This window comes from Planococcus citri, chromosome 1 (genome assembly GCF_950023065.1).
Source record: "Planococcus citri chromosome 1, ihPlaCitr1.1, whole genome shotgun sequence".
Taxonomy (NCBI): Eukaryota; Metazoa; Arthropoda; class Insecta; order Hemiptera; family Pseudococcidae; genus Planococcus; species Planococcus citri.
The window spans coordinates 86,764,494-86,791,133 of NC_088677.1; the positions used below are offsets into that span (position 1 = coordinate 86,764,494).

The window sequence follows — 26,640 nt, forward strand, 5'->3', positions numbered from 1 at the left end:
CGAAAGTAAGCCTTGTATTTCTATTCTAACATAGGTAGATAGTTGATAATTTGATAGGTACAGCTTGAGAAATCAGCATTAGCTTTCGTTCTATTCCATTACATTACCTAGGTAAACGTAATCCACGGTTTTTTTCTGGTGGCCGCTGTATTATCGATGGTATTCACGAGAAACGTACGATATGTAATGATTCAATTCGTATCCGTCCTCGCAGCTACATTTTTAATCGCTCAAATGGTCATGCAAATGCATTTTGTACCTGCTCCAAAAAATGTCACGTGTTATGTGGTAAGTTGAAGAAAATACTTCGTTGAAAAAATTGTTTGCTGGTTGATTCGTGTAGGAGATTAATTTCATGTAATTGAAAAACAGCCACCAGCAGGAGGATCTAATATTACGTTGAGTTACGGTGAATGGGTCGGATTTGGAAAAATCGATGAACCTGAATGGGTACCAATAAACGTTTGGGGATATATTTGTAAGTAAATAGGTACCTACGTTTGTAGAAAAGAATCTGTGTGTTATTGTATTTAATAAAGTAAAGTAAACCAATTATTTTTCTCACAGGTATCATAGCATTAGTTACATTACACTCGATCGTAGTCAAAGAACGTAGTCTCATCCAAGGACTGAGCCAAGAATCCGGCTGGGATCCTATCAAAATGTTCAACGATTCTGTCTACCTGAAAGCAGACATTGATTTCAAATCGTTCGTCAAATATTTACTGAAATACGGATTTTATCGATACGGTGCCGAAGTAAGCTGCGACTAAATTTAGAAATCAAAACTACACGAATGAATCGAATTTCAATTTCATTTGTATGTGTTTTATTTCGCAGCTAACATTGACCAGTATAGCACTGTTGATACTCGCTAGATTGGATTTTTGGGCATGTTTGTACAGTGTATGGTTAGTAATATTGGTTCTGTTTCCGGCTCGATATTTACCAATATTTTGGATCTTCTTCAAGTACTTCGTTTTGTTGTCGATACCGATACAGTATATTGTCGCTTTGGGGTTCTGGCCGGAAAAGTGTTTTGGTGAGTAACTGTATTCTGAGGATTTTTTTCATCAATTTTATGTTTGCCTGCGTGGGTAAGTATTTCATTTTTTTTGAACCCAGGGAGACAAAATTGAATCTAATCGGACGTAATCAAATCAAAATTCAGATCTGATTGGATCCAGGGAGTGTTCGGAGGATCTGTGGGTTGAATTTTGATCAGATTAGAACTTCAAGAACTTTTTTTTTTTTTTTTTTAAATTGATTAATATTTGGTGAAATTTGGATTTTGTGAATTTGTTTCAGACGAAACAAAGCCATTCATGCAAATTTCAAAAATTTTCCTGTAAACAGGAAATTTTAGATTTTTTTTTGTTTTTTATTTTTTATGTACTTTTGAATAATAAAGTTTATTTTTTGCTATATTTTAGGATATGTTGAAGAAATAACAAAGGAACAAATGGTAAACACTGCTGCTTGGATGCAGGTTCCTTACGGTACATTGAAACCGAATGCACCAAAAATGTTTTGTATGTAAATAAATAAATTACTTATAGTCCGGCATATGACAATAGGAGTAATTGCACCCCCCCCCCCGCCAATCCTCCGGGACAACTTTTTTCTTAAAGGGGACATCCTAAGGAACATTTTAGAGCAAACTTGCCAAAAAAAAAGTTGGCCTTACAAAATGGCGGCCATTTTGATTGACAGGTCAGCCGAAATCACAGATTTTGCGTTTTAACATATAGGACTTGCACGATCTTTTTCAAACTTTACAAAGGTAGATCGGAAGATCATTCAAAAATTTATCACCTGTCAAAATTTCAAGTGCTAAAGTGCGTTTTTCGATTTTTGGTGAATTTTTGAAAATCCAATTTAGGCCTAAAATGAGGGAAAAAATCAATATTTTACCAAATTGACCAAGAAAGCTGAAATTTGGGATATACTCTATTTTCGACATGCCAAATCGATTGGAAACGGTTTCAACCCGTTTTGAGCAGTTCTGGAGCCTCCAGCAGATTTTTGAAACTCGAAATTCCCACAAAATTCCATCAAATTGGAGGTGTAAAGCTGAAATTTATTCTAAAAACTAATTTCAATACGCTACGAAGTGCTGCCGGTGAATTTCAAGTCGTTTTGTATCCTCCTGCGACTTTTTGAAAATTCCTGCAGCTTCCAGCAGATTTTTGAAACTTTAAATTTTCACAACATTTCAACAAATGGAGATGGAAAGCTGAAATTTACTCTACATTCCAATTTTAACAACCTCTGAAGACGACTTCAGGTGGATTTCAAGTCATTTTAGAGCTTCCAACGACTTTTTTGAAAATTACTGGAGCCTCCAGCAGATTTTTGAAACTTTAAATTTTCACAAAATTTCATCAAACCAAGATGGAGAGTCGAAATTCATTCGGAAAACTAATTTCAATACGCTACGAAGTTGACTGCTGGTGAATTTCAAGTCGTTTTGGAGCCTCCAGCAACTATTGCAATTTCCTAACAGTAGCTGGAAGCTTTAAAACCATTTGAAACCACCATGTAGTCTGCGAAGTACATTTCAGCTTGCCAACTCCATTTTGATTCAGTAGACTCCCGATTATCCGACCTATTCGGAGGGGGGGAGGGGGGTAAGGTAGGTCGGATACCAAAAAAGTCGGATAATCCAAAATGGATGTTTTTAGCGTAGAAATGAAGTGCATGAGCTTGAGAAGAAAATTTTTCATTCAGAAAATCAAGTTTTGGCTCAAAACAGTCCGGAACAAAGAATCGAAAAAATTACGATTAAATAAAAATAATAATATACTTTTGTACATAAAAGACAATGAAATACTGACTCAAATTATAATTTTTTGAGATAGGTTTGATTCATTTCAAGGAAAATAACACCATTAGAATACAAAATGAATTTATGTTGGGAAAATTTCAAGTTTCAAAAATCTACTGGAGGCTCCAGTAATTTTCAAAAAAGTCGCTGAAGGCCCTAAAATGGCTTGAACCCACCTGAAGTTGTCTTCAGAGGGTGTTAAAATTGGAGTGTAGAGTAAATTTCAGCTTTCAATCTCCATATTTTCATGAAATTTTGTGAAAATTTAAAGTTTCAAAAATCTGCTGGAGGCTCCAGTAATTTTCAAAAAAGTCGTTGGAGGCTCTAAAATGACTTGAAATCCACCAGAAGTCGTTTTCAGAGGGTGTTAAAATTGGAGTGTAGAGTAAACTTCAGCTTTCCATCTCCATTTGATGAAATTTTGTGAAAATTTAAAGTTTCAAAAATCTGCTGGAGGCTGCAGGAATTTTCAAACAGTCGCAGGAGGATCCAAAACGACTTGAAATTCACCTGCAAAACTTTGTAGCGTATTGAAATTAGTTTTTAGAATAAATTTTAGCTTTACAACTCCAATTTAATGGAATTTTGTGGGAATTTCGAGTTTCAAAAATCTGCTGGAGGCTCCAGAACTGCTCAAAACGGGTTGAAACCGTTTCCAATCGATTTGGCATGTCGAAAATAGAGTATATCCCAAATTTCAGCTTTCTTGGTCAATTTGGTAAAATATTGATTTTTTCCCTCATTTTTTGGTCTAAATTCGATTTTCAAAAATTAACCAAAAATCGAAAAACGCACTTTAGCACTTGAAATTTTTACAGGTGATAAATTTTTGCATGATCTTTCGATCTACCTTTGTAAAGTTTGAAAAAGTTCGTGCAAGTCCTATGTTAAAACGCGGCTGACCTGTCAATCAAAATGGCCGCCATTTTGTAAGTAAGGCCAGCTTTTTTTGGGCAAGTTTGCTTTAAAATGTTTTTTAGGATGTCCCCTTTAAGAAAAAAGTTGTCCCGGAGGATCTGCGGGGGGGGGGGTGCAATTACTCCTATTGTCATATGCCGGACTATTACTTATTAATAGTTTTAGGAACTATACATGAACCTACATCTAACTTTTTTGTCATTTTTTTCTTAGGGGATTCGTTGGTGTTTCTGTTCATGTTATGTCAAGCCCAAGTTTTCGAATTCGAAAAAGTGCACGCTAAAGATGAACTCAAGAAATCATCGCCTAAAAAAGGAAATCGTCGTTTGAAACCACAACGTCCAATGTAGGTACCTATCGAGTTTACTTTCTCGAGCAATTTTTTCTCACAAGGGAACCTCTTGAGGTGTCCGCCTCCGATTTGAACGGAACCGCGATTTTTGGAAAGAGCATGTTCTAAAACACCCAAATCCAAATTTGCAGCTGCCCAAGTTCATTTTTCGATTTTTGGCGAATTTTTGAAAATCCAAAATTGACTATTTTGGCGATTTATGCTTTTTTTTTAAAAAAAAGAACGTAGGTACTTGATCAGTAAAAATGTTCAAAATAAGTCCTAAAACTGATATTAACCCCCCAAATCCAAATTTCGCCATTTCCAGCCATTCTGGAGCCTCCAGCGCTATTTTTCAATTTCTCCAGAATTTTGAATTTGCTCCAGAAGGCGTGAATATGAAGTTGGGCAGCTAAAAATCGAGTTATGTGTTATACTCGATCTGTTTAACGAGTTTATCCACATTTGAGTCGATTTTGGGAGGGACACCTCAAGAGTGGTTTTTTGACCAGCTTTTTTTCAAAATAAAAATATTAAAAAATCAAAAATTTCCCGTTTGCGAGAAATTGTTTGAAATTTGCGCGAATCGCTGTATTTCGATCACAACAAACCCATGGAGGCAGAGTTCCGCCATTTCCAGCCATTCTTGAGCCTCCAGTGCGATTTTTCAATTTCTCCAGAATTTTCAATTAGCCCCAGAAGGCATGAATATGAAGTTGGGCAACTAAAAATCGAGTTGTGTGTTATACTCGTCATGTTTAACGAATTTATCCACATTTGATCCGATTCTGGAGCGGACTCCTCAAGAGTGGTTTTTGACCAGCTTTTTTTCAAAATAAAAATATCCAAAAACCAAAAATTTCTTCGTTTGCGAGAAAATTTTCGAAATTTGCGCGAATCGCAGTATTTCGTCATGAACTAACCCCTCGAGGGCGAATTTCCCCAATTCCAGCTATTCTGGAGGCTCCAGCGCGATTTTTCAATTTCTCCATGAATTTTCAATTTGCCCCAGAAGGCGTGAATATGAAGTTGGGCAGCTAAAAATCGAGTTGTGTGTTATACTCAAACTGTTTAACGAAATTATTCACATTTGAGCCAATTCTGTAGGGGACACCTCAAGAGTGGGTTTTTGACCAGCTTTTTTCATAATAAAAATATCCAAAAATTAAAGGGAGGCCCAAGAAAGGCTGGAAATGGCGGAATTCGCTCTCGTGTGGTTAATTAATGACAAAATACAGCGATTCGCACAAATTTCAAAAAATTTCTCACAAACGCGGAATTTTTGGTTTTTGGACACTTTTATTTTGAAAAAAAGCTGGTCAAAAAACCACTTATGAGGTGTCCCCTCCAGAATCGGCTGAAATGTGAATAAATTCGTTAAACAGGTCGAGTATAACACACAACTCGATTTTTAGCTGCCCAACTTCATATTCAAGCCTTCTTGAGCAAATTGAAAATTCTGGAGAAATTGAAAAATCGCACTGGAGGCTCCAGAATGGCTGGAAACGGCGGAACTCGGCCTCAGGGTGTTTGTTGTGTTCGAAATACAGCGAATCGCGCAAATTTCGAAAATTTCCTCGCAAACCTTAAAATTTTGATTATTTTGGATTTCTTATTATGAAAAAAGCTGGCCAAAAAACCACTCTTGAGGTGTTCCTCCCAAAATCGACTCAAATGTGGATAAACTCGTTAAACAGATCGAGTATAACACACAACTCGATTTTTAGCTTCCCAACTTCATATTCACGCCTTCTGGAGCAAATTCAAAATTCTGGAGAAATTGAAAAATCGCACTGGAGGCTCCAGAATGGCTGGAAATGGCGAAATTTGGATTTGGGGGGTTAATATCAGTTTTAGGACTTATTTTGAACATTTTTACTGATCAAGTACGTACTTTTAAAAAAAAAAGCATAAATCACCAAAATAGTCAATTTTGGATTTTCAAAAATTCGCCAAAAATCGAAAAATGAACTTGGGCAGTTGAAAATTTGGATTTGGGGGTTTTAGAACATGCTCTTTCCAAAAATCGCAATCCCGTTCAAATCGGAGTCGGACACCTCAAGTGGTTCCCTTATTACCTAGTTGTATTTTCACGTTGTATGTATTTAATTAATTCTAGATTTCATGTTTCAGAACAACTTTTGGTTTAGCCAGATACGCATCATTTTACTCGTTACCTATTATCTGCGCAGCTATGTTTTACATGGCAGCCACGACTCATATATCGCTTTTCTCCTTCGTTCACGCGTTTGGTTTCATAATGATATTATGGTTCGCCGATTTTTATTTTTTACGCCCTGTGCTGATGACTCAAACTTTGTAAGTGGAGTAAAAATGAAATATTTTGTACTTACGATAAATAGATTTGATACGAGCTGAATTCTTGAAAATCTGCGTGTATTTTTCAGTTGGAGATACTTGATTATCTTAAATGTGTTCACTATCTTTTTGAAAACCATCTTTCAATCGGCAGGTTGCATTCTTAAGGGACAAATGGGAAATAAAATGTGTTGGTTGGTTCAAATGCTCGGCATAATATGTTTGGAAGAGATCAACTCTTCGATTACTTTTTTTCGTAAGTTGATGCAGACTCCATGATGACTTTTGTCGTGAAACAATTCTCGACTTTTGGGGTGATTTTTTTTTACCTAATCTTTTGGTTTTTAGGTGTTCCGTTGATACATCTTCCATATCCTGATAATAAGCTGCGTAGTTCTTGTCTACATTCGGGAACGACGGCTGGAATTCATTATGATGTGTTATCATTTATCGTATTAATGTTCCATAAACGATTTCTCTTGACTAAGTACTTCTTGGCTATGTCTAGAGAGGCTGCGTTGGATCTCAAATTCTCGTTCAGGTACCTACATTCAGGGTGTAGCTTATTTTGCAAATTTTGAATTTTCCATCTTCCATCTTCCCCTCCTCCCATAACCTATTTGATATTGTTTTTTTTTAATCAGAGCTGCGAAAATTCTAGAAGAATTGAACAAACAAGAAATCAGCGAAATGAAAGAAAAATATAAAAAAAGTTTATCCAAAATACACAAAAAAATGGCTCGTTTGAAAGAATCGCACAGCAAAATCAGAGGTCATAAGCTGAGTGAGCCATTGACACATCAAGAAGGTTGGTTTATGTATTTTAATTTAATCGTCGTATACCTACTCGTAGTTTCTGATTCGAATTGGTAGGTATAATATTTTCATCGCATATTTTTCTTCAGTCGTTACATCTGGCGATTACTACATGTTTGTCGATGCAAATAAGGATTTGTGGATTCAACCCGAAGACGAAACGGAGAAGGAGAAGCGTAGTAAACTAAAAGACAGCGATTGCCAGAGTACCCCGTCTACTCCTAATGTTGGAAAGGTATGATACGAATTGAAAAGAGAAGAGAGTGGGTATTTTCGAAATAGGATGCTAACTTGAAATAAAATTTTACATATTTTATAGCTGATGGAGGCAGTTATGAAAACTGATATCGAACAAGCATTGAGAATGGCAGATAGTGGCTCACTGAACTCGGAGAAATCAATAAAATCTCCCAGTCGTCAACCTGAAGACATAGTTACCGAAGTTGGTATCTTCTTTTAATCTTACTAGTAATACCTTTGTACTGATGATTGTTGAACTTGAATAATTTTTATAGAAATGCTTGGAATGTACTTGTTCAACGACGATATCTCCAGAACTCGACCTTCATCCACCGACAGAGAAGCTATCCGATCCAACCAAACCAGGGGAGAAGAAAGGTAGCGGAAAAGTGGACAAGAAAACTCGTCAAAAAGTTGTGATACCTGCTGTTATCATTGTAAAAGATGAGAAATTATTACCAACTGTGAACTTTGAGTAAGTTTGGTTGGTCTTTGGAATACACGAGGTCAATTTTTTCCCCAAATTCACTATAAAAAATCGTCAAAATTTCAAACAAGTGCTGATTTTTTGCCCAAAATAATTGTTGTCATAATTTCAGATATTAATCGATCCCATTTTTCTGTTTGCATTTTTATATGCTCCCCGAGGGGCAAGTTTTCCACCGATTGGAACTTCCAAAACCCAATTTCGTCATCATCGGGCCACCCTAACTAACAAACATGCGTACAAAAATGTGTTAATAAAGTTGCCTACGTTGTTCGCCGTAAATATGACGGATCCGTATTTACAGCGAACTGGTTATGCAATTTTATTAACACGTCGCTTAACCGGGTTTTTGCCAGAGTCAAGGAAGTTCTGATCGTTTTTCAGGATTTCTAAGGGGTCATGATTTTTGTGTGAAAGAAAAATTCTTAAATTTTCAGCCAGAGTTCGAAAAAAGTCCTGATTTTTTCCAGAAATGCGAAGTCTCGATTTGTTAGCCAGAGAAATAGGTCCTGATTTTTTTGTCAGAAATTGATAAAAGTCCTGATTCTAGCTGAGAAAATCATTTTAAAAAATCCCAATTTTTGACAGAAATTTTAGGAAACTTTGATTTTTAAGCGAGAGATTCTAAAAAGTCTTGATTTTTTGCCAGTAATTTTAAAAAGTTTCGAATTTTTAGTCAGGATTGGAGAAAAGTCCCCATTTTTTTACAAAAATCCAAAAAACTCTTGATTTTGAAATCAACTTGACTTTTTTTCAGAAGTTTTGAACAAATGAGGCCTGATTTTTTTCCAGAAATTGAAAAAAAAGACTTAATTTTAGTCGAGTTTTAAAAAAAAGTCAAGATTTTTTTCATTTTATCCAGAAATTGAAAAGAGCTCCGACTTTTTGCCAGAGTCAAGAAAGTCCTGATTGTTTTTCAGGATTTCTAAGGTGGTCATGATTTTTGTCAGAGAGAAAAACTTTCAATTTTTTCAGTCAATGTTCGAAAAAAGTTTCGATTTTTGCCAGAAATGCGAAAAAGTCTCGATTTTTCAACCTGAGATTTTAAGAAATCCTGATTTTTTGCCAAAAATTGAAAAAAGTTCTGATTCATGAAGTTTTTTTTTAAATCTCAATTTTTGCCCGAAACTGTGAAAAGTTCAGGGTTTTTGTCAGAAAGAAAAACTTTTGATTTTTTAATCAAAGTTCGAAAAAAGTTCCGATTTTTGCCAGAAATGCGAAAAAGTCTCGATTTTTTAACCTGAGATTTTAAGAAGTGCTGATTTTTGCCAAAAATTGATAAAAGTCCTGATTCTAGCAAAGAAGTTTTTTTTTTCAAATCTCAATTTTCGCCCAAAATTATGAAAAGTTTCAGGTTTTTGTCAGAAATTTGAAAAAGGTCCCGATTTTTTAGCCAGAATTGGGGAAAAAGTTCTCATTTTTTTTGCTGAAATTCAAAAAAAGTCCCGAATCTGAAATCAACCTGATTTTTTTTTTTTTGAGAAGTTAAAACAAATCCAAGATGATTTTTATCAATAAGTAAGTCGAGAGATTCGAAAACTTCTGATTTTTTTCAGAATTTTAATGAATAAGTCACAATTTTTATCAGAAATTTGAAAAAGTCACAATTTTTTTAGCGAACATTTGAAACAAGACCTAATTTTTTGCAGCAGTTCAAAAATGTTTCAATTTTACAATCGTCCTGATTTTTTCCAGAAATGCGAAGTCTCGATTTGTTAGCCAGAGAAATAGGTCCTGATTTTTTTGTCAGAAATTGATAAAAGTCCTGATTCTAGCTGAGAAAATCATTTTAAAAAATCCCAATTTTTGACAGAAATTTTAGGAAACTTTGATTTTTAAGCGAGAGATTCTAAAAAGTCTTGATTTTTTGCCAGTAATTTTAAAAAGTTTCGAATTTTTAGTCAGGATTGGAGAAAAGTCCCCATTTTTTTACAAAAATCCAAAAAACTCTTGATTTTGAAATCAACTTGACTTTTTTTCAGAAGTTTTGAACAAATGAGGCCTGATTTTTTTCCAGAAATTGAAAAAAAAGACTTAATTTTAGTCGAGTTTTAAAAAAAAGTCAAGATTTTTTTCATTTTATCCAGAAATCGAAAAGAGCTCCGACTTTTTGCCAGAGTCAAGAAAGTCCTGATTGTTTTTCAGGATTTCTAAGGTGGTCATGATTTTTGTCAGAGAGAAAAACTTTCAATTTTTTCAGTCAATGTTCGAAAAAAGTTTCGATTTTTGCCAGAAATGCGAAAAAGTCTCGATTTTTCAACCTGAGATTTTAAGAAATCCTGATTTTTTGCCAAAAATTGAAAAAAGTTCTGATTCATGAAGTTTTTTTTTAAATCTCAATTTTTGCCCGAAACTGTGAAAAGTTCAGGGTTTTTGTCAGAAAGAAAAACTTTTGATTTTTTAATCAAAGTTCGAAAAAAGTTCCGATTTTTGCCAGAAATGCGAAAAAGTCTCGATTTTTTAACCTGAGATTTTAAGAAGTGCTGATTTTTGCCAAAAATTGATAAAAGTCCTGATTCTAGCAAAGAAGTTTTTTTTTTCAAATCTCAATTTTCGCCCAAAATTATGAAAAGTTTCAGGTTTTTGTCAGAAATTTGAAAAAGGTCCCGATTTTTTAGCCAGAATTGGGGAAAAAGTTCTCATTTTTTTTGCTGAAATTCAAAAAAAGTCCCGAATCTGAAATCAACCTGATTTTTTTTTTTTGAGAAGTTAAAACAAATCCAAGATGATTTTTATCAATAAGTAAGTCGAGAGATTCGAAAACTTCTGATTTTTTTCAGAATTTTAATGAATAAGTCACAATTTTTATCAGAAATTTGAAAAAGTCACAATTTTTTTAGCGAACATTTGAAACAAGACCTAATTTTTTGCAGCAGTTCAAAAATGTTTCAATTTTACAATCGTCCTGATTTTTTGTCAGAATTTTTTTCAAAACAAATAATATCAATTTTTGTCAAGATTTTAGAAAAGTCTCAATTTTTTCTAAAATTCAAAAAATTCCAATTTTTGACAGAAATTTGTAAATTTTTTAGTTTTTGGTAAGACATTTAAACTAGTGCTCTTTTTTTTAAATAGGTAGTAAAAAAAAGTGCAGATTTTTTAGCAGAAGTTCAAAAAAAAAATCTTGATTTTTGCCATAAATGCGAAAAAGTCTCGTTTTTCCAACCAGAGATCTGTTGAGAACTTTTTTTTTAATCCCGATTTTTGCCGAAAATTATAAAAAGTTCCGAGCTTTTGTCAGAAATTTGAGAAAGTCACAATTTTTTAGCTAGAATTAATTGCAGAAAATCCCTCATTTTTCTTACAGAAATTCAAAAAAAGACTCGATTCTGAAATCGACCTGATTTTTTTCAGAAATTTAATTAAATAGGGTAATTTAAGCTGATTTTTATTAAAGTTTGTCCAAAAATTCAGTCCCAATGCTTGCCAGTTTGCGGAAATTTTTGATTTTGAAGCGAGTGATTCAAAAACTTCTGATTTTTTTCGGGATTTGAATGAATGTCACAATCGATTTTTTAGCCACCATTTGGAAAAAAGTCCCAATTTTTTGTAGTAATTCGAAAATGTTTCAATTTTACAACCGTCCTGATTTTTTGTCAGAATTTGTTTTAAACAAATCTCAATTTTTGTCAACGTTTTAAAAAAGTCTTTAATTTATCCTAAAATTCAAAAAATTTTAATTTTTGTCAGGAATTTATAAATTTTTTAGTTTGTTGGTAAGAAATTCAAATGTAGTTCTGTTTTTTTTTCAAGTCCTGATTTTTTATTAGAATACTTACCTATCTAATATGAACATATTTATCATATTTTTGTCTGTCATTCACAGCCGTAGAAAATCCCTCACAAAAGTCACCAGTGTCACCGCTACCAGCAAAGCTAAAATCAACAATACAGTAAAACCTACTGCTGAAATGAAAAAGGAATCTTCAGGGACAAAATCGGCCTCCGGTAACGTAAAAGAGTACTTACCTACCCATTTTATATTTTTAAATATTTTTCACAACTTAAATGAATTTTATCATATACTAATCCGCGATATTTTCCCTCAGAGGGACGTGGTAAATGCGATTGCACGAATTGCAAATGCCATTTGAGATGTAAAGTCAAATTTATGGGAAAGTTGTGTTTGACGATTCGGTTTCTCATTGCGTTCATCAACAGTTGCATGATATCGTTGTGTCAACTTTTCAACGAGATTGCTCACGATTATAAATACATCAAGAAGCAATTACAAAGGGAGAAATTCGCTGCTCGAAAAGTAAGAGACTTGGAAGAACTGTAATAATTATGGCAGGTATTTTAATCGACTCACTAATTTTATTTAATGAATAAATTCTTTTTTTTTTTTGGTACTTAGGCTATTGTATCGTCCCCGTTGTTGGAAGATGACGACGATTTTTTTGATTTTCTGGAATTCAGCTACTTTATGTAGGTATAATGATCTTATTCTTTAGTAGGTATACTCGTAGGTGTTCATTTCGTCTCTCGATGTCCTAGAGAGGAAAGATTGGATCTGATTTAATGTGAGGTTATCTGATCAGATGAAATGATATCTAACCAGAGGACAGTGATCACGGGGGACGTGGATGGGGTCAAATCAAAAATCTGACGTCATATTCGTGTTCGGCGTCACCAAAAACATACTATTTCGTGTGTCACACGAATGAAACCATTTTTTACCTATATCCCCTTCGGGGAGGTGCTGGGGGTCGTGGATGGGGTCTAATCAAAAATCTGACGTCATATTCGTGTTCAGCGTCACCAAAAACATGCAATTCGATATATCACATGACCCAGATTTTTTTTTGAAAGTTTTGCCCAAATTTGGGGGAGGGGGTGCTCCCCTTCCATGAAAAGATCCCAACTCGAAAATTGAATATTTCAAAAAGGCATCAAAAGGTACATCTATGGAAATTTTTTCACAATTTTAAATTGTAGCTCTCAATTACATCGCCATTTTGAAATTTGAATTTTCAATTTTAAAGTTCAACTTTCAAATTTTGAAAATTTCAAAATGCTTAAAAGGTTTAAAATTTAATGCCCTTTCGAACTGTGAAATCAGTTTTGATCAAAGTATCATAGCTTTAGAGGTATGCGCAGCTGAAGTTGAGTAGGTACCTCGAGACAATGTGAAAATAATTGAAGCCACCCACCCACCCCCTCCCTGAGTGTGCTGGAACCAAACTGATTTAGGGTTTCTTACTTTTTTTTCTCTCGTATCCGGTCAACATGCCTAAATTAACATGAAAAACCTAATCTAAATCTTAATCTGAGTCTAAATCTAAATACCCTTCTCCTGCCAGTACTCAAGGAATCTAACTGCTTCATCGTCAAGTGTCCCATTTAATTTTCCAGGATCGATTTTCCCTGATAATTCACACTCAATGACTCAAATAAGTGTTTGTCAGTCTGAACATCGCCGCATTCACACAGGTCATCACCAGCCAACTGCCATCTATGAAGATTGTACTTACTTAGATCGCGTGACTCCACTCCTCAATCTGTTAAGTGTTTTCCACAGTCCATATTTCAAATGTTCTCCACTTGGTAGGGCTTCCTGCCTAGTTCTTCCCTCAACACCTGCATTCCATATGCGACATCTTCACATCTATCTGTGCTAGGGGTATCTTTTAGTTCTTCAACTGTTTTCATGAAACTGTGTCTATATCTAAGGCGGGTTTCTGCCAGTTCTTCATATCCATACATAGGATGCAGCGGATTCTTTAGCATCTTTGTCTTCTCTGCCATGGATGCAACTTCACGTCTGACTGCTGGTGGGGCAATTCCACTCAACTCATATAGGTTATTCAATGGTGTTGGGTGTAAGCACCCTGTCACCAATCTACATGCTTCGTTTAAGGGTATATCAACTTTACTTGCATGTGCTGAATGACTCCAAACAGGGCAGGCATACTCCCCCACTGAATAGCACAGTGCCAGTGCAGATGCTCTCATAACTTGGGGCTTAGCTCCCCAACTGCTGCCTGCTAGTTTGTGAATTATATTTGTTCTGGCTGCAACTTTCATTTTAGTTGCCTCACAGTGCCTTTTGTAGGTCAAGGATCTATCTAGGGTTACACCCAGGTATTTGGGGTTATCTGCATGTTTCAGATCTATTCTACCCCATTGAATATTCAATTGTCACTTTGCTTCACAATTTCTAAGATGAAAAGAGCATGTCTGTGTCTTTGTTGGATTTGGTTTGAGGTGGTTATCTTTATAGTAAGTGTCCAGTTCTTCTATAGCCTAGTTTAGTGTGTCCTCCACCTCCACAAATGTATCATGTTGGGCAGTTAGTGCAAGATCATCTGCATACAGAAAGTGGTTAGTATTTGGTCCAATTGGTTGGCCATTGGTGTAAATGTTGAAGAGAATTGGTGACAAAAAAAAGACAAAACACTGCCCTGAGGCAATCCGTTCTTTTGCTGCCTCCAGGTGCTGTTTTTACCATTGAGTGTCACATAGAATCTTCCCAGTTGGGCAAAAATCTGCCCTTCTGCCAATAAATACGCGGTAAAGAGCAGTTTAATTGGCGTTTTATACTTCAACGTGACTTTAAACTGCTGCCATGCAGCAGATTTTACAGTTTTCAAAATCACGCTGCAATTCACTGGCGTGATTTGAAGCGACTTTTTAGGTTGTTACATTTTCTGCACACTAGAAAAAAATTTCTGCTGATAAACACGCCACAAGAATATTTTGTAGCGTATTTTTATTGCGTAAAGCCTCTACGCTTCTAAATTATGTGGCGTATCTTTGCATGTTGAAAAAACCAGCCACAAAAATACGCTACGCAAATATTTTGTAGCATATTTTTTCACATATTTGCTGAAAAAACGCGCGTAAATGTGGTATTTTGCGCGTATGTTTTAGACTAGTATATAAATATTTATTCATTTCTATCAAGTTCTCTGGTGGCGTATAGGTAGCAAGGATTCTGCTCACAGATCCGGGGACTCGAGTTCGTTCCCCGCTGGTGTCAAAAAATTTTTCAAGAATATTGATCAATGGCAGATTTTTACATGTAAATAAAATACGCGCCGATTAATGGGCAGAAAAAGCATACCTAGGTGTAAAGTGTTGAATTTCCTGCCTGTGTTTTTATGTCGCGTAAAAGCAGATTTTCACCCAACTGGGTTCTGTCTTTCATCAACATGGTGAATTAGTGACTATCTGTGTAAATTTAAAATCCTTTGTAAGTTGGTACACCTTATACTGGAGTAGTCAGTGGCATATTGTGTCAAAAGCTGCTGTGAGGTCAACAAACACTACTCCAGTGACTTTCTTCTTTTCAAAGCCATCTTCAATATGCTGTGTTGAGTGTAATATCTGGCCAGTGCATGATTTTTCTGGTCTAAATCCAGCCTGCTGTCTGATCAGCCCCTCATCTATACAGTCAGCCATGCGATTTAAAATGACTCTTTCAAAAATCTTGTATAGGTTAACACAACAGGGAGAGAAAAAAAAAGGTGACACAACAGGGAGATAGACCTGTAATTCTTTGGGTCATTTGCATCCTTGCCTGGTTTCTGTAATGCAATAACATGTGCCTGTCGCCATAGTCTTGGCATTTTTGAAGTTTCTATACAGGCATTAAACACTTTTTGGATCCAATTTATATTGCCTTTGGTCTGAAGTGTTTGATCTGCTCAGTATACATGTTATCCACACCAGCAGCCTTCCTATTTTTGGACAATTTGATTGCAGACTTCACTTCTTTGTTAGTAATTGGTGTGGTAAAGTTATGCACTTCCACATCCATGCATCTGTTTGGCTGCTTTTGCTGTCAGTCTTACCATTCAGGAGTAGATGGTGGGCTACTACTTGGTTAGCTGTAACCTGAGTGAAGTTGCTCTGTTGGGTTTTGCCTCCATCAAGTCTCTTCAACAGTTGCCAGGCTCTTCGGCTATCTTTGCAGAAATCCAGATTTTCTACTAATTCCTGCCATTTTTTCTGTCTAGATTCTGCTATATCACTTGCTAATTGAATTCCTAGTTCAATGGTTTCCTCACTGAAAGGATTTTCATTAAATTTTTTAACATACTCCTTATATTGTGTCATGAGGTGCAGTATGCAGCTCCATTCCAGAGATATACTCCTTCCTTGCTCCCCTTTGAATATGATCTTTTGAGGCTTTCTTAACGATTTCATTGAAGAGTTCATAATTTTCTGGTATTGGCAGTAGGTCGTCTATGTTTTCTTCAATTCCTAGTTTCTTACTTATTGGGTGGGTAAACATTGTAAAAAAAATTTGAGCGAAATCGAAAGACATGTCTTCAAAATCACATTTTTTGATTGAATGAATTGACATGGAATGACCCTAAGATCTACTTATTTGATCAGATCCAATAATTTTTTTCTTCAACCATAGATAGAATGATTTACACCATAGCCTACCATTTTTGTTTCAAAGGACTGTCAGCACTACAGACAAAGATAAACTGGAAGTCGTGTACCAAGTACCAATAATCATTCGACTGTTTATATCGTTGTACGAAGTAATCATGTCCAGCTTCAACACAGTTTGCTACCTATCCGTGTTATTGCTCCAATTGCAGAATCCCAACATACTTACCATCATTTTAACGTTGATGGTTTTGTTATGGGGTGCATTGAGTGTGCCCAGGCCAACGAAAAGGTTCTGGAAAACCATACTAGTTTACACTGGAGTAATTATTTATATTTTTGAACATTTTTTTATGGGTATGGATACGATGTGCATTTTCTATGGTATTAATTGATCAATTTTACAGGTGTTGCTGATACTAGAATGTGCCTTTAGGATACCTTTATTCGAATGGGACTTATCAGATGTGCTGTATTCGTACGCACATGGGCCATTTTACGATTACCTTGCCAGTAGAGATTTCTCTGTTTATTATTTGCTCGTTTTGTTGGGCATATTTTTACAGAGGTACCTACACCCAATACTTTTCTGTGAATTTAAGCTTTTCCTGATCATTGGCGAACGTATTGCTAAATTTTTAAACATTTTTACAGGCGTATCTTGATGAATATTGGACTATGGAGTGATGAACCGAAGCAAATAAGCAGAGGTAATATTTTCAGGTAAACTTTCACTCGGTCTTGTTGCATAGATTGTTACTAAATGGTTCAAAATACTCGTACTTACTCCCAGGGGAAAATATTGGATCTGATTAGATCAGGAATGTTAATCGCTCTTGAACAGATGATTATGAGACCATATCTCCTTAATAGAAAGTAATGTGGTCTAATCTGTCCTGTTTGATCAGATCATAATTATTTTCAAGATCTTTAGACCTATTTGATCAAATCTGAGAGATCCGAACATTCCCTGTGGATCTAATTTGATCTGACCAGACTTGATCAGATCCAATAATTTTCCCCCGAGTAAATGACAACCTTTGAGCAGTACCTTCACCATCTCTCATTCTAGTTTTCCTCACAGGTTCTACAGAATCGATCTTCTTTCCACCCGCATGTACGAGTCTATAAAAAACTTCTTCCACAAGTTGGTCTACGAGCCACACCCAGGAACTCCAGTCGATGTATACACGGCTATATTCTTGTGCGATTTTATCAATATTTTTGTATTCATTTTTGCATTTACTGCACTCAATGTGAGTTCATCATTTACAATCTTTTCCTTTTCGTTTGGTAGGCAATTGAAATTAATCTTATATCTACCTACTGATTTTTTTTTGCGCAGGAAAAACAAGAAGATGGCGTTACAAAGTACTTCTTTGAGAATAAAATACCTCCCATGATGCTGATCATATTCATCGCACATTGTGTCTGCATATTTATCGATAGATGGATTTATTTACGTAGACATGTGATGGCCAAGCTGATATTTTACGTCGTGCAGATTCTAGTCCTTCATCTGTGTCTGTTTTACATGCTGCCTTCTTTGTATTATAGGTAGGTAGGTGAAATATTGTTCTTTAGTTTGGTTCAGAATGATCTCTGATATTCTCTAGATCCAACTTGATCTCACAATATTCAAATTTTAAATTTTTTTTTAAAATTAAAAGTAAGTTTAGTAATGTTACAATTTTAAAAAAAATTAATATAAAAATTTAAATCAACATTTTAAAATTAAAAAAAAAAATTTTCAATTAAATTAATTATTAAAAACTTTTAATTTGTTTTTATAAAAAAAATTTTTGAGCCCTGTAGTAAAATCAGCCCAGTCAGTTCGGTTTTGAGTTCAGGAGATTCCTAAAAACTTATACAGGTGATCGTTTTTTTTTTTTTTTTTTTTTTTTTTAGAAAGTTCAACGAGACCATATTTCCAACCTTATGGTACTGGTTAAAAAGCTTTTATTTTCTACTATCAGCGTATCAAATTCGACGAGGATATCCGGCCTACGTTCATGGGCACGTGCTATGCCAAAGTTACAGCGTTGTGAATTTGTATCTGTATCAATTGTAAATATTTTTTCAAACCGTATCTTCAACTTGAAGTTTATTTCTGGATTTCTTCACATTGTGATAATCAAAATATGACATTTTTCCGCAGCTATTTATTCTTTCCATTCGTTTTCGAATTGCGTACAGTTACAGACTGGATGTGGACTGAGACTACGTTAACATTAACAGAATGGCTCGGTATGGAAGATATCTTCTCTACAGTGTTCGTGCTCAAGGTAAAAATACACTTCAAGGGTAGATTTGATACGTCAAAATTATCAATTATGTATCTTCATCGTGAATATTTTGTACAGTGTTGGAGAAATTACGACAATAAGTATTCGTACAGAAGAGGCCAAAAGATCACCACGAGTGTGAAATTTTTCTGTGGCGGAGGTATTGTTTTTTTATTCCTTCTACTACTGTTATGCCCATTGGGATTCTTCACATTCGGTAGAGCTGCGGGCAAAACGAATCTACCCATTGAGATGGAGCTGTCCTTTCGCATGGCGTCTTATCCATCGATATATACTAGTTTTTCGAACAATATACGACGGTTGGTAATTCTATCTATACCCTTCAGTTCCATCACACATCCCTCCCTATCTATATACCTATTTACACGAATTGTAATCGATATTTCAGTTTGAATCCCGAAGAATGGAAATATTTCAGCGATTTGTACGCCAATTCGCCTCGAGCGATTAATATTTTATATGAATATTATGGCAACGATGTTGGCGCGGTTGTGTTTTCGCTGATTTCGCAAACTGATTGGAAATTAACAAAAAGCATTAGAGAAGAGCTAAGTGAAACTCTCCACTCAGGTATGTCGACAATTTGATGGTAATTGGAAACTCGTCAGCGGAGTAGATCAGATCTTTTGCAGATTCAAATTGGTTTGATCAGATCACTATTCTGATAGAATTAGATCTGTTCTTTTCAGATCTGATCAGATCCAATAGAGGAAACTGGATGGATCTCGAGATCCAGATATTTGTCGAGATCAATCAAAAAAGTTTTGAAATGTCAAAATCAAAAAAAATTCAAAAAATCTCAAAAATTCCAAGGTCAAAAAAGCTCCCAGAAAAAATCTCATAATAATTTCAAGATCTTAGGATTGAAAAATCTTCAAATTTTCAAATCTTCTTTTCAAGAAAATAAAATCTTAAAATTTCAAGATCAAAAAAAGCTCACAAAAAATTAAAAAATTTCATGATTAAAGAAATCTCAAAATTCTTAGATTCAAAAAAACCTGCAATCTTGAGATTAAAAAAATTCCCAAGTGTTGAGATGAAAAATTCTTGAAAATTCAGATAGAAAAAGCCTTTCAAAAATGCTTTTAAAAAATCTCAAAATCAAAAGAAACTCCAAAAATCTCCAGATCAAAATAGGCGCAGAATTTCCAGACCAAAAAAACCAAAAAAATCGTTCAAAGTTGAAATTTAGAAAAAAATAAGAAAATCTTTCAAGTTTAAGAACGGATAAAATTGTCAAAATCTTGAAATCGAGAAAAAAAACTCGAAACAGTCTTGAAAAAGTCCCAATTTGGTACTTTTCTAATCGTACTGTACTTCATATTGAGATCAAAAAATCTCAAGATCATCAAAAATCTTTGTGTTCGAAGGCAAAAAAATCTTGAAATTTCAAAATAAAAAAAAAAAAAACAAAAAATCTTAAACTAACTGTAAGCTCAAAAGTTTTATAGATCAAAAAAATTGAAATTTCCAAAAATCTTGAAATCTTCAGATGAAATAAATCAAGTCTGGAGACATGAATAAATCTTAATTACTTTCAAAATGGAGAAAAATAGCAAAGAATTTTTCAAAAAACTTCACAAGATTTGAAGAAAACTCCAAAAAATGCAAGATAAAAAAAGCTTCCAGAAAAAAATTTCAAAATAATTTCAAGATTTTGAGATTGAAAAACCTTTACTTAAATGTTCAAATCTTTCTTTAAAGAAAGTAAAATCTTGAAATTCCAAAATAAAAAAAACTCAAAAAAATTGAAAAATTTCAAGATTGAAGAATTCAAAAAAGCTGAAATTTTGAGATTTAAATAAAAATCCTCTATGCTTAGTAAAATTTCAGATAGAAAAAAATCTCTCAAAAATTCTCAAGATTATAATAAAACTTGAAAAATCTCAAGGTCAACTCAAAAAAGCTCTCAGAAAAAATCTCAAAATAATTTCAAGATCATGAGATTGAAAAATCTTCAAATCTCCTTCTTCTGAAGAAAGTAAAATATCTTGAAAATATTAAAAATCTCAAGATTGAAAAAAGGCTCAAAATTAAATCATTTCAGGATCATGAGGTCAAAAAAGTTTCAAACCCGAGGACAGAGAAACTAATTGAAATTTTATCTTGAAAAAAGCTGCAAAAAGTCTTAAAAATTTTCACGATCATGAAATTCACATAATTTTCAGATTAAAACTGAAAAAAGTCCTCAAATTTTGAGATAAAAACCTCAAAAAATCTCGAATGAAATCTCAAAATCAAATTTCATAACCTTGAAATTTTGAAATCAAACAATTTCAAGTCTAAAAACCAAAAAAATCTCATAAATTTCGAAATTTCCAGATCAAAATTTAAAAAAAAATACTTTGAATCTCGAGACTAAGAAAGATGTTGAAATTTTGAGGAAGAAAAATCTCAAATAAGCCTCAAGATCGCAGTAAATCTCAAAATCTCGAAGTCAAAATCAAAAAAAATTGTAAACTTTACTCAAAAGTTCTAAATTTCAAAAATTTCAAAAATTTCAAAAACTTTGAAATGAAAAAAAAGTCAACATTTTTTTCAAAAAACTTCAAGATTTGAAGAAAACTCCAAAAAATTCAAGATCAAAAAAGCTCCTAGAAAAAAATCTCAAAATAATTTCAAGATCTTGAGATTGAAAAATCTTCAAATCTTCAAATCTTCAAATCTCCTTCTTCTGAAGAAATTAAAATATCTTGAAAATCACAAGATTGAAAAAAGGCTCAGAATTTTCAGGTCAAAAAATCTCAGAATAGTCTCAAAATTAAATCATTTCACGATTATGAGGTCAAAAAAGTTTCAAACCTGAGGACAGAGAAACCAACTAAAATCTCATCTTGAAAAAAACTGCTAAAAGTCTTAAAAATTTTCACGATTAAGAAATTCACAAAATTTTCAGATTAAAACTGAAAAAAGTCCTGAAATTTTGAGATAAACCCTCCAAAAATCTTGAATGAAATCTCAAAATTAAAATACATACTTAACTTTAAAATTTTTAAATAGAAAAATTTAAAGTCTAAAACCCAAAAAATCTCAAAAATTTTGAAATTTCAAGATAAAAATTGAAAAAAAACCTTTGAATCTTAAGACTAAGAAAGACGTTGAAATCTTGAGGAAGAAAAATCTCAAAAAAACCTCAAGATTTCAGTAAATCTCAAAATCTCGAAGTCAAAATCAAAAAAAAACTAAACTTTACTCAAAAGTTCTAGATTAAAAAAATTTTAAAAAATTTTGAAAATTTTGAAATGAAAAAAATCTTCAAGTCTGAAGACATGAGAATGAATGTTCAAGGTTTCAAGATGGGAAAAAGTCAAAAAAATTTTAAAAACATCTCAAGATTTTTAAACTTTGAAGGTCAGAAAAACTCCCAGGAAAAAATCTCAAAATTATTTCAAGGTTTTGAGATCGAAAAAATCTTCAAATCTTCAAATCTTCCTCTTCTGAAAAGAGTAAAATTTTGAAATTTCAAGATGAAAAAAATCGAAAAATTTCAAAATTGAATACAAAATTTTTAGATTAAAAAACTGAAATCTTGAGATTTAAAAAAATCTTAAAACTTTAAATAAGTATAAAAAAAAATCTCCCAAAAATTCTTCTGAACAATGCCAAGATCGAAAAAAAACTTCAAAAAAGGCTCTCAGCATTTTTCAAAATCAAATCATTGAAATCAAAAAAGTTTCAAACGACTGAGCCCTGAGGACAAAAAAATCTTGAAACTTCATGAAAAAAGCTGAAAAAGGACTTGAAACATTTCAAGAATTTCAAGAGAACCTTAAGATCGAATAAAATCTTAAAGTCAAGATATCTTGAAATCTTGTGAATTGTAATCAAAAATCTTGTTTTGAAATGAATATATTTTTTAAAAAAATTTACCCAATTTGATCCAGTTAGATCTGAGTTTTGATCCATTGATTGGATTAGATCTGTTTAGATCTTATATCTAATCTAATGTAGGGAATGGTCTGATCTGATCACATCCAGACATTTGCTGGATCAAAAATGATCCAATCAGATCAGCATTTTGATCGCATTAAACATATTGGAACCGGATTCCATCCGACCCCCCCCCCAACCGAAAAATTAATATTCCCATTAAAATAACCCAACCACTTCAATTATAGTATTTATGTAAATCCACAGGTGCCCCTCTCTCATTCATGACTCACTGGGAGCTATCTCGCGAAACCGAAAACTACAAAGATTCATTCAAGGTTCGTGGAATTTATACCACAACGCTAGACAAATCAGCTCGCGAATCTCTGGCAAGCTGTTTGAACACCACTGAAAGCAAAGTTCAATCGATAACCGTAGCAAAAGTAGTACCAAAATTCTTGAAAGTCAGTCTTCTAGCAACTGGTCACACCATCGACTCGTTAATGGTAGGAGATGAACGATCAGGCAATGGAGTTTTTGGATCTTCTTCAGGTTGAAAAATGAAATTTCCCCATTATTTTCATCTAAGTATACTGTACTTAAATATAGTACATATTTGCAAATTCTTCGGTATTTGTTTAGAATCTCCCGGAGGCTTACTCGATGTGAATTTCACCATCGCTTGTGAGCCTAATGCCACGGTATGGAACTGGGCAGCTCATCACTCTTATCCCAAAAACGAATTCATTCCTAAGCTGATCGACGATCGTGTATTCGGCAGTGCTGCCGATGAATCTCAAAGGCCTCTGGTTGTTTACACATTTAACGATAAAATATTCGGCGGATTTTTATCTTATATCAGTGCTCAAGGGTGAGTTTTCGTTATTTTTTCATCTCTGCATTTTGCAGTAGATAATGGCTAACCTGGTACTTCGATGATAATAAAATATCGTTAATGTGTGACTATTATGCAGCATTCTAGGATTATACACCGTTGTTTTAGTTACGTTTGGATTCATGATTCGTAAACTGTGTAGGAATCGAGTGAATCAAGTATTTTTAGATTATATTCCCAACGTCGATTCCATATTGCAGGTAAATCATCCACAATTGGTGGCTTTTACTAATTATTTCGTGCTTCTAAACAAATAAATTGAATAATAATAATAAAAAAAAATACCCAACTTGCCTGAAGGGAACTTACCTACAAAGGGAACCTCTTGAGGTGTCCGCCTCCGATTTGAACGGGACCGCGATTTTTGGAAAGAGCATGTTCTAAAACCCCCAAATCCAAATTTTCAGCAGCCCAAGTTCATTTTTCGATTTTTGGCGAATTTTTGAAAATCCAAAATTGACTATTTCGGTGATTTATGTTTTTTTTTAAAAAAAAGTACGTACTTGATCAGTAAAAATGTTCAAAATAAGTCCTAAAACTGATATTAACCCCCCAAATCCCAATTTCGCCATTTCTAGCCATTCTGGAGCCTCCAGCGCTATTTTTCAATTTCTCCAGAGTTTTGAATTTGCTCCAGAAGGCGTGAATATGAAGTTGGGCAGCTAAAAATCGAGTTGTGTGTTATACTCGATCTGTTTAACGAGTTTATCCACATTTGAGTCGATTCTGGAGTGGACACCTCAAGAGTGGTTTTTTGACCAGCTTTTTTCATAATAAGAAATCCAAAAAAATTAAAATTTTACCCTTCGCGGGGAAATTTTTGAAATTTGCGCGAATCGCTGTGTATCGAACACAACAAACCCCCTAAGGCCGAGTTCCGCCATTTCCAGCCATTCTGGAGCCTCCAGTGCGATTTTTCAATTTCTCCAGAATTTTCAATTTGCTCCAGAAGGCGTGAATATGAAGTGGGGCAGCTAAAACTCGAACTCTGTGTTATACTCGACCTGTTTAACGAATTTATCCCCATTTGAGCCGATTCTGGAGCGGACACCTCAAGAGTGGTTTTTTGAGCAGCTTTTTTCAAAATAAAAATATTCAAAAATAAAAAAGTTCCCGTTTGCGAGAAAATTTTTGAAATTTGCGCGAATCGCAGTATTTTTTCATGAAGTAACCCCTAGAGAGCGAATTTCGCCATTTCCAGCTATTCTGGAGGCTCCAGCGTGATTTTTCAATTTCTCCAGAATTTTGAATTTGCTCCAGAAGGCGTGAATATGAAGTTGGGCAGCTAAAAATCGAGTTGTGTGTTATGCTAGATCTGTTTAACGAGTTTATCCACATTTGAGTCGATTCTGGAGCGGACACCTCAAGAGTGGTTTTTTGACCAGCTTTTTTCATAATCAGAAATCCAAAAAAATCAAAATTTCACCGTTTGCGAGGAAATTTTTGAAATTTGCGCGAATCGCAGTATTTTGTCATCAATTAACCACACGAGAGCAAATTTCGCCATTTCCAGCTATTCTGGAGGCTCCAGCGTGATTTTTCAATTTCTCCAGAATTTTGAATTTGCTCCAGAAGGCGTGAATATGAAGTTGGGAAGCTAAAACTCGAGTTGGGGGTTATACTCGATCTGTTTAACGAATTTATCCACATTTGAGCCGATTCTGGAGCGGACATATCAAAAGTGGTTTTTTGACCAGCCTTTTTTCAAAAAAAAAAAAAATCCATCAAAAAACCAAAATTTCCTCGTTTGTGTGAAAATTTTTGAAATTTGCGCGTATCGCTGCATTTTGTCATTAATTAACCACACGAAAGCGAATTTTGCCATTTCCAGCTTTTCTTTGGCCTCCCTTTAATTTTTGGATATTTTTATTATGAAAAAAGCTGGTCAAAAACCCACTCTTGAGGTGTCCCCTCCAGAATCGGCTCAAATGTGAATAAATTCGTTAAACAGTTCGAGCATAACATACAACTTGATTTTTAGCTGCCCAACTTCATATTCACGCCTTCTGGAGCAAATTGAAAATTCTGGAGAAATTGAAAAATCGCGCTGGAGCCTCCAGAATAGCTGGAAATGGCGAAATTCGTTCTCTAGGGGTTACTTCATAAGAAAATACTGCGATTCGCGCAAATTTCAAAAATTTTCTCGCAAACGGGAACTTTTTGATTTTTGAATATTTTTATTTTGAAAAAAAGCTGCTCAAAAAACCACTCTTCAGGTGTCCGCTCCAGAATCGGCTCAAATGCGGATAAATTCGTTAAACCGGTCGAGTATAACACAGAACTCGAGTTTTAGCTGTCCAACTTCATATTCACGCCTTCTGGAGCAAATTGAAAATTCTGGAGAAATTGAAAAATCGCACTGGAGGCTCCAGAATGGCTGGAAATGGCGGAACTCGGCCTCAGGGGGTTTGTTGTGTTCAATATACAGCGATTCGCGCAAATTTCAAAAAATTTCTCGCAAACGGGAACTTTTTGATTTTTGAATATTTTTATTTTGAAAAAAAGCTGATCAAAAAACCACTCTTGAGGTATCCGCTCCAGAATCGACTCAAATGTGGATAAACTCGTTAAACAGATCGAGTATAACACACAACTCGATTTTTAGCTGCCCAACTTCATATTCACGCCTTCTGGAGCAAATTCAAAATTCTGGAGAAATTGAAAAATAGCGCTGGAGGCTCCAGAACGGCTGGAAATGGCGAAATTTGGATTTGAGGGGGTTAATATCAGTTTTAGGACTTATTTTGAACATTTTTACTGATCAAGTAGGTACTTTTTTTTAAAAAAAAAACATAAATCACCAAAATAGTCAATTTTGGATTTTCAAAAATTCGCCAAAAATCGAAAAATGTACTTGAGCAGTTGTAAATTTGGATTTGGGGATTTTAGAACATGCTCTTTCCAAAAATCGCGGTCCCGTTCAAATCGGAGGCGGACACCTCAAGAGGTTCCCTTGTTAGACGACCAATGAGGGCATTTGAACTCAAAACCCTGCTGATTTGAATATGGAATGACTCATCTTAAGAATTAAATTCACGATTCGTATTATATTATTTTCAGTTAATTTTGGATATTTACTTCGTACGAGAACACAAAGACGGTAAACTGGAAGAAGACCTGTACGCGAAACTAATATTCTTATTCAGATCACCGGAAACATTAATCAAATGGACAAGATTACCCGAAGAATCAGAATAATGGAGTAAATACGAGCCGAAAACTGGCCAATTTCGAATCTACTCCCTGTTCCGAAACAAGAGACGAGGTTTCGAATAAGGATCACAC

At 34.4% G+C, this 26,640-nt stretch overlaps 1 protein-coding gene across 1 annotated transcript; it reads left to right on the forward strand.

The window, feature by feature from the left end:
* On the forward strand, nt 1-26,577 carry LOC135839592 (piezo-type mechanosensitive ion channel component-like). The gene is made up of 29 exons (XM_065355690.1): nt 1-288; nt 373-478; nt 568-758; nt 841-1,042; nt 1,434-1,532; nt 3,959-4,091; nt 6,210-6,395; nt 6,485-6,651; nt 6,744-6,936; nt 7,040-7,203; nt 7,301-7,446; nt 7,531-7,653; nt 7,727-7,926; nt 11,765-11,886; nt 11,988-12,196; nt 12,296-12,366; nt 16,352-16,607; nt 16,692-16,852; nt 16,939-17,007; nt 17,357-17,540; nt 17,630-17,841; nt 18,193-18,351; nt 18,443-18,569; nt 18,648-18,889; nt 18,979-19,160; nt 22,728-23,012; nt 23,103-23,331; nt 23,435-23,555; nt 26,416-26,577. The coding sequence occupies exons 1-29, from the start codon at nt 157-159 to the stop codon at nt 26,551-26,553; spliced, it is 4,809 nt and encodes a 1,602-aa protein (XP_065211762.1). The 5' UTR covers nt 1-156; the 3' UTR covers nt 26,554-26,577.
* Nucleotides 26,578-26,640: the final 63 nt, after the last annotated feature.

Bases quoted from the DNA above. Each gene is read 5' to 3' on its own strand.
- LOC135839592 (XM_065355690.1), top strand. From the start codon at position 157: ATGGTATTCACGAGAAACGTACGATATGTAATGATTCAATTCGTATCC. The intron at 16,853-16,938 runs GTACCTACACCC...ACATTTTTACAG, and splicing joins TTGGGCATATTTTTACAGAG to GCGTATCTTGATGAATATTG. The intron at 17,842-18,192 runs GTAGGTAGGTGA...TTTTTTTTTTAG, and splicing joins CTGCCTTCTTTGTATTATAG to AAAGTTCAACGAGACCATAT.